General features: G+C 43.0%; 1 protein-coding gene across 2 annotated transcripts in view; it reads right to left on the bottom strand.

The window, feature by feature from the left end:
• Nucleotides 1-2,923: 2,923 nt before the first annotated feature.
• LOC122873244 (E3 ubiquitin-protein ligase DTX1-like) overlaps nucleotides 2,924-7,912 on the bottom strand; it is a 34,394-nt gene continuing 29,405 nt past the window's right edge. For both annotated transcript variants that reach the window (XM_044189687.1, XM_044189686.1), the window contains exons 6-12: nucleotides 7,606-7,767; nucleotides 7,235-7,296; nucleotides 6,925-7,091; nucleotides 6,681-6,834; nucleotides 6,467-6,556; nucleotides 6,043-6,141; nucleotides 2,924-5,916 (exon numbers count right to left, since the gene is read on the bottom strand). In XM_044189687.1, the coding sequence (XP_044045622.1) occupies nucleotides 5,785-5,916; nucleotides 6,043-6,141; nucleotides 6,467-6,556; nucleotides 6,681-6,834; nucleotides 6,925-7,091; nucleotides 7,235-7,296; nucleotides 7,606-7,767 (866 nt within the window). In that variant the 3' untranslated portion in view covers nucleotides 2,924-5,784. The remainder of the gene's footprint in view (nucleotides 5,917-6,042; nucleotides 6,142-6,466; nucleotides 6,557-6,680; nucleotides 6,835-6,924; nucleotides 7,092-7,234; nucleotides 7,297-7,605; nucleotides 7,768-7,912) is intronic.

Here is a 7,912-nt window from a genome sequence, read left to right as displayed (position 1 = left end):
TGTGTAATCCACCAGAACTAACACAAAGCGATATCCCCATGTGCTCCGGTGAAATGGCTTGATGAGGTCCATACCAATACGTTCAATGGGACCTCCATTAGCGGCAAAGGGTGCAAAGGCGCTCTCGGGATGGCTGGCTGGTTAACCATCTGGCATTCAGGGCACCATTGGTGAACGTTTCCCTGAATCCCAAGGCAAGAGAATCGGGCCATTATCTGGTCTAGTGTTTTATTAAACCCCATATGCCCAGCCATCGGGTTATAATGCTCCGCCTGGAAAACAGCGGCTTTTCGGGATGAGCAACTGCGCAATCTCTTCCCCTGTCTGAGTGTCACGACTCACTTTGTATAGCCTGTCCTTAGTCAAAGCAAAGTGTGGATATGACTGTGCTGCATTAGGGTGCACCAAATGACCATCAATCTTTTTCACTTGGTCGAAGGCAAAGCGTAGAGTGTCGTCACAAGACTGCTCCAGTGGAAAATCTCCGTGGAGGGCAACACAGGAGCCTGCGGGGTCTCTCGCGAAGCTGCCACCGGTTCCCCCTCCCCATCTGCAGCGTCGAACGACCTCGTGTCACCGCTGAGCACAGCACACATATCCCATGTCCCTGTCGGCCATGATCGCACCCCCGGAGCTGATGTCTAATTTACACTGGCTTCACAGGGTATCTGTGAACATCCCCATGTACACACATAATATCAACCAACAAAGCCTCCACCAAAGTGAATAATGGACTGCGTACAGCCCGGATCCACCATTGCCTGGTGTATACCCCCTTGGATTCTTACCGGAACACTGTATGTCCCTCCTGTACCGGGGGAGGGTGTCAGCGTGCTGGCAACTCGAATCACCTGTTCGACCTCCATGAGTGGGCAGTCGCGGTGGCAGTGTCCGGGCTGCCCACACCTCCAGCACTCCTGACCCGGTGTCCGAGGATCCCCCTGCGAATCATGGGCAGCACCCGTAACAGTTGGACCCTGAGGTGGAGAGAGAGCAGAGAGAGGGTTAGAGCGCGGCAAGGGGGTAGAGCGAGAAGGTGTTAGTTGCTGCAACCTGATGCTCCTTCTCCACGGTGCCGGGGTTGGACGAGTGGCCGCCAGGAGTCGGTCCTCGGGCGTTTGGTCTTGGGGATGTACCACAAGGTAATCCTCTGCCAGAGTAACTGCAGCTGCCAGATCCGTGGGGTGGTGGCATTTTACCTCCAGTTGTCGCCTGTTCACCGCTGCTTGCTCCCGTTGCATCGCTATGATCTCCCCCAGCATTTGGGCCAGAACCGCCACCAGCTGCACTTGCTGTGGATCTGTCTTCTGCCAGGCCACGTTGGGCGGCAGTTGTAGCCGACTCGGCTACAGGGAGTTCCTTGGCAGAATACAGATGCCAACACACAGTCCCCAGGTAACAACTTTTTAGCCATTCTCCCACCTCTCCCTCTGCAGCTGACAACTAACCATGCCCACCCTCACAGGGGGATAAAAAGAAAGAAAAATGGAAGAAAAAAATGGAAGGATCAGGTTTGAATCCAGTCGCAGACTTCATTGAATTTTGTCAAATGTCATTCAATAATTGTCTTGGTGCTCTGTGTCACGGACACGAGTACTAACCACTCACCCACACCTACTCCCCATCAGCACCTCATCACCACTAGTATAAAGGCACACTACTCATCTCAGCCAGTTATCCGGTCTCGTTAATAATAAGGACTCTTCCCATAGATGAAAGACGCCTTTTGCATTACTTCCCTGTCCTACGCCAGTGTGCACCACTCCAGTGTTCCTTCGTCCAGTCGTGAGTTTTCCTGTCTCCAGGATGTGTTGCTCTGGTTCCCAATCTCCAACCCCATTCTACAAGGGACGGTATCAGTACTCCACTCGTTCTTCTATATTGCTCCATCACCCACCACTTACCTGCATACTGTGTGCTCATTGCTGTGTCCAATAAAACTACATCTGTCTCCACCTCGGTGTCTCCTGCGCTTCTGTCCGTAACACTATGAAATGGTATCAATGTGCTGAAACTCAATTCTAATTAATCTGTAATGTAATATGATTGTGATGTTTTTGATCAACTTTTAATGAACATCACATTACTTGTAAAATGGAAGTGACAGTTTCCAATCCCACCTCAAGCATGTTAGTAAATATGCAAAGGTCTTAAAAAGGGCTCCTTATAATTGTAATGAGGAAATATAGAGGGACTATGTACTTTAAAAACAATTTTTTAACAATGTATACTGCAGTGGTCATTTTCGCATGACATTTCTTGTGGCACACAGACACACACACAATTTTCGATATCGGTACCGGTACCGATACCTTGACTTCGATACCGGTTCCTGAACGATACTTTTTTCGATACCAACTTTATAAATCCATTTTAACAAAAGAAAATTACATTACACATTACGGTACAATTACTCACTTCAAAGGAGGAAGCTGATCAAAGACCTGTAAGCAGCTGGTAAAACTGTTTTTACACTGCACACTTTACCCAACCTGGATAAATGGACTAAAATTGAAAAAAATTAAGGAACATCTGTGTATTATTGGATTATATCAAATATAAATATATGTCAAAAGGAATATTAATAACAAACAGTATGGCAGCAATACACGATTGTAGTGTCTAGTCTGCCTAATCCAAAGAAGAAGAAGGGAATGACTGTGTGGGTGACGTTTGTGGTACTGGGAAATAGTGACCTCTTACTTTGTGATAAAGAGAAACTAGCCCAGGTCTGACAGCAATCCACAGTGTCAACTTCAGGAGTATTTCATGAGTAACGAATGAGGCCGATTTTTTAATATAAAAATGTACACATGATGCACAAGTCGATATGTCATGACTTTTTAAATGTAATATTAGTATCTCCTAGAAGTTTCCCTTTATACCGCTTTGTCTATGGCTACTAAAATTAGAACACAACAGGTAAGTTTCATTCATTCTTTATTTTTTTTCTTGTATTAATCACTCATACTCCAGCAATTATTTTGCAATATTTACACTTTGCTTTTCTTATCACGTTTTGATGCTCACTCTCCCATACCAGCACTTATGATCACCTCTTTCCCATCCCCTCAAAATAAAAGAAGACAATGTCACAGAAGGCCCATATCCACAGACATATGGAGGAGATATCACCTTCATTAGGGATGATAACTGGTGATGAGAAAGAAATCCACATTTAATGAACATACAAAACTGAAATGGTGAGTTACAGCTACTGTCCACTACATTGCTTATATGGAATATTTCAACACTTTTGAACCCTGCAATAACAAAATCATGGCCAAGTCAGACTCGAATTATAGCAATAGTAATACAACTAGCAATGCCATTTATTTAAATTTCTTGTTCATTGTTTAGAAATCAAAGCCATTCTTTTAATGACAAAAAGAAAAATTTAAATCAACATAAGTGACTTACTGATCATACAAAATCAGTGTTTTCCCAAGTCATTGTGCAGTGTTTGAGCCAAAAGAGCAAGAAAACTGCTACAACACAAGAGGAACTTGTGATTTTATAACATTTTACAATGTTTAAAATAATCATTTTCATCATGCCATCTGCACTTGAACAATTCTGCTGCTAAAAGATGGGTGGACATGAGACTAAGACCAAACTGTCCATCAACAAATCTGCTACGAAACCATCCAGGGTCACAAATGTTGAGAGCTCCAGCAGGCAGATAAAGGCTTAGTACAGAACAGTAGCAGGACAGATGATATGTAGAAAATGAACATATTCTTTACCTCACAGAAGAGCAAGTGTACAAGGGTTTGACTTGCTATTAAAATTCATTACATTTCACACTCAGATAAAAGTCTACGATCAAATTCCTTTTCCAAAGAAAAGATGACGCAAATCAGCTTAACTTCTGTACACAATGAAAAAAATACTGTCTTTGTAAACCAATTGTAACAAAATGACAAAGGGCATAATTAATACAACAGAAATGTACAAAATGAAAAAAGGCAATTTACTCTATATCAAGAAAAATTCTATTAAAAAGCAAACATGTAACTATATTTCATATTTAAAAAAGCATAATAAAGAAGTACAGGGAGTACCATCATCAATCATCATCAGTTAAAGGATGATGTGATTCCCATGGAGTACCTAAATAATACCCTAAACCGGGAGCATGTTGGTAGTATACATAGTACACAGATTCTCTCTCACGCACACACACACACACACACACAGACAGGGCCACAACATTGTAATAAAGGGTCATTTACAGACCCACCTCAGAGACTGGCCAGTGTGTTGATCAGTCAGGAAAGGTTGAGATAAGAAGAGGAGAGTTGTTATCAGTGTTGTTGTGATAAGAATGATGCTACTGATCTCCTACTGAGTCTTTACAAATCCCAGTGTCCTTGACTAGTTGTCAAGATTGACCCATACGTATTTGAATATTTGGGTTTTCCCCCCCTTCTCCTCAGTAGTACTGTGTGTTTGTGCAGACCAGGCCATGACCTCTGCTTCAGGTCTACCTCTTGTCCTCTCCATCCTCCCCCAACCTTCCAATCCTCTGCCCAATCTCCTTCTGGCTGTGAGACCAGTCCCAGGCTCTTGGTTCATTTGTCTTGGGTTTAAGCACTGACAGTAAAACTCATTCAACTAGAACTAAACACTTGAAGCAAATCCTCAGCACTTAATTCTAGGCAAAACCCAAAATGCTCATCTTCATCAGGTTTTTATGCACATCCTCACTTTTTGTCACTGTTGCCCCAGTGTTGACAGGATGCAACACATTTACATCCACTTAAACCATGTGAACCATCAAAAGGGACAAAAATAAGTAAATACTGGTACCTGTGTATCTAAGGTTAACTTGTACCACAGTGGCTCAATATTAAGACTCCAAATAGGCCCAAATGACTAGGCCTTAGTTTGGTCTTTTGTCATTTCACACACAATCATAAACATACAGAGCCTAGGTCATATAACAACTCATCAAGTCAAAGGTAAGAGGTAACGTATGGAATGACGTTAAATGGGTAAAAGTAACACAGGTGGATAACTCATAGTAACATTTTGATTTGTTCCGGTAGCTTGCAGGCTGAGGTATAGTTCATCAGTATCACCACAAGAGGGAGCAACAGCACTAAACTTCAACTACAAACAAGCAGGTGGTTTGAACAAAGCAGGCACACAGTCTGTCTCTCTTTCCCTTTTCTCTTCATCACTCTTGGTTTCTTGGTGGTTTTAGTGATAGCTTACCTATTAAGTACAATATAAGTTAATTTTACTATACTCCTATCCTACGCTACATTCAGACACCATCTTTCTCTCTTTCTGCTACATTATTCCTGCTCACCTCCCCCATCCCCTCCCCCACTGCTCAACTTCTTTCTCTCTTTGTCCTTTTTCTCCCAGTTTTCATTTAACTGCTCTAACATTTTACCATATTTTCCTGGTTACTTTTAGTACTCTTTCTCTCAGTAAAGTAAACGTGTTGTTGTCCTAAATATTTGTACCGATTCATTCTCACTTGTTGACATTTAGTACCTAGCTGTCTAGCAGCTAAAACCATGAGTGCCATCGTTCTTTCTGCTGGTTTCTTAGCCTCCTCCTCCTCTGCGTTGCTTATCTTTCTGTGCTGCAGCTTCCTCTAACTCCCTCCCCCTGCACCCCTTTCAAGTGCTGGCAGAGTGAGTGTGTCTCAGTCCAGGATCTCATCTTTTCCTCCTCTTGCTTGTGTTATATTCACAGTTCTCCCTTCCACCCTTCACTGCTCTCATACGGTTGTTTCCTCCGTCTCTGCTGCCCCAATGGCTTGTCCTTTCACTTTTCCATCAGTCCATCATCCTCTGTGATGCCCTGAGCTCGGAGCTCTTCCAGGACGTTGTCGAGGTGTCCGGGGTCAGGGAAGCCATGGCCCGTCAGGTTGGAGCCAAACTCTGTCTTATGGTGGACCTTGAAGATAGGGCAAAAATGTCTTCTTTTTCAGTGACAACAAATCTGATGTGCATATATCATAAACTACAGTCAATCAAATTACAGTAATTCTTGAGTTACAGTCTAATGGTATTGTGTATGTACCTCGTTCCAGATGACAGTGTCAGACTCTCCTGTAGTGCTTGAAGTACCAACTGAGAAGATCAACCTTCGGTCCCATGCTACCAGGAGCAGTCTCAGTACCTGACGGCAGGTTTGGGTAAAGGTAAGGACAGGTTTATTTGAAAAAAAAAGTACAAGCATCAAAATACAATTTGGACAGCACACAATAACAGTAATATGAACATTAACACAACATTAAGCTTGATATATATTAATTATACATTAACACAACATTAAGCTTGATATATATTAATTATATATAAATATACAGTATATCCTATACTATTATATGCATATAGACAGTTATAGACACATGCTATCCTATCCTATTAAAAATGTATCTGTATTAAGAGCAGATCTACATAAATTTATGGGTGTCTGTAACAGGACGGTGGATTGTGTTTACCTTGCGTCCTTTCTCACTGTCTGGGAGGTAGCAGTGTCGGGGAAAGCCTCTGGCAGTGAAGGGCTTCCCTGGGTTCGGATGCTCTGGTCCCTGAAAGGAGAGGGAGAGGATTAATATTAGTAGGCACTCAGGCTGATCAACCTAACTCTGACCGAGTAATACCTCATATGAGAATAAAACAGGCAGTACTGTCAGCCCAGTGCTTTTCGAGTACCTGAATGCCTGGTGCTATGTTGTAGATGATGCGTATGGTTTTGCAGTCAGGATGCCCTGGTAGAGAGTGAGGGATGACATGGTATTCCATCTTCCCTGCTGGCTGGTTGCCTGTCTTTACACCGTAGATGGTTTTACAGGTGGGACACTGAAGACTGCGAGGAGATGATTGCTTGATTATAGAGCTTATCTGCTAAAAAGTTGAGAGACAATGAACAGTAATGATCCCTCTGTCTCTAACCTACCTGCCGTCCTTGTTGCCATTATTATACATGGCCACCAGACACTGGAAATGGTACTGGTGTCCACACTGTGCTAGTCGCCCGACTGACTCCGCCCGAGACACAGGCCCCACTCCTGGACCCTTATATCCAGACGGACCCCCCAGCGGCTCCATACAGATGGTACAGTCCTAGGAAAGACAAGGAAGTGGAAAGAAAAAGAAAACCCATTATGAAAACCTTATCCCTCTGTATTGTTTAATGTGAAACCAACATTATGTGTCAGTTAGCACTATGAAAGTTGTAGAAATATAGATACAAATACTGCCCATACCTCCTCTGGTGGATTTTTTACTTTCTGCAGATACTTCTTTACAACCTCCTCTGGAGTTTTACCTGCAAACAGAAAGGAGAGGGAACAGAAGGAAGGGGGAGGAAAGGATGAAGGGCAAGAAAAGTCCAAGCTGTTAACCTGTGTGACACCTGTTATATATATATAATAATTTCTAAAACTGACAGCATGAATGTATCTCATTCAGTAGAAAAACTGATGATAGACAGAGAGACCCGCACTTTTATCAGGCACATGATGATGTACATGATTTAAAAATAGAGACATTTCAAGGGCAGATACCACAAAACTAATGCATTTGTGGAAATATAATTGTTTTTTCTGCGTTTCTGTGGTTGGTCTTGAGTGCTTACCCTTGCGAGCCTGTTTCTTGGTGGTCTTCCTGCAGCAGTGACCAAAGCCTGGCACAGGTTTGATGTCGCTCTTGCTGACAGGCGGAGGGTGCAGCACGAGTTTAGGAGGCCTGGTCAGACACACAGGCAGAGCAGCAGCACTCATCAGGATACCTGTGATCCCTGAAATACAGCAGAGAGAAATTGAGTCTGGTTAGAAGAGAAAGACCTTCTTCTCTGGTTTCTTGTGGAATTCCCCAAAGAAACTAATTTAATTTTCAACCTTTTCTATCTGTGACCAGTAGCAGCCTGTGGTTGGTGAGTGTGT

Source organism: Siniperca chuatsi, linkage group LG3, assembly GCF_020085105.1.
Source record: "Siniperca chuatsi isolate FFG_IHB_CAS linkage group LG3, ASM2008510v1, whole genome shotgun sequence".
NCBI classification, from domain to species: domain Eukaryota; kingdom Metazoa; phylum Chordata; class Actinopteri; order Centrarchiformes; family Sinipercidae; genus Siniperca; species Siniperca chuatsi.
The sequence above is the reverse complement of the archived record's forward strand: the minus strand, read 5'-3'. Positions and strand labels throughout refer to the sequence as shown.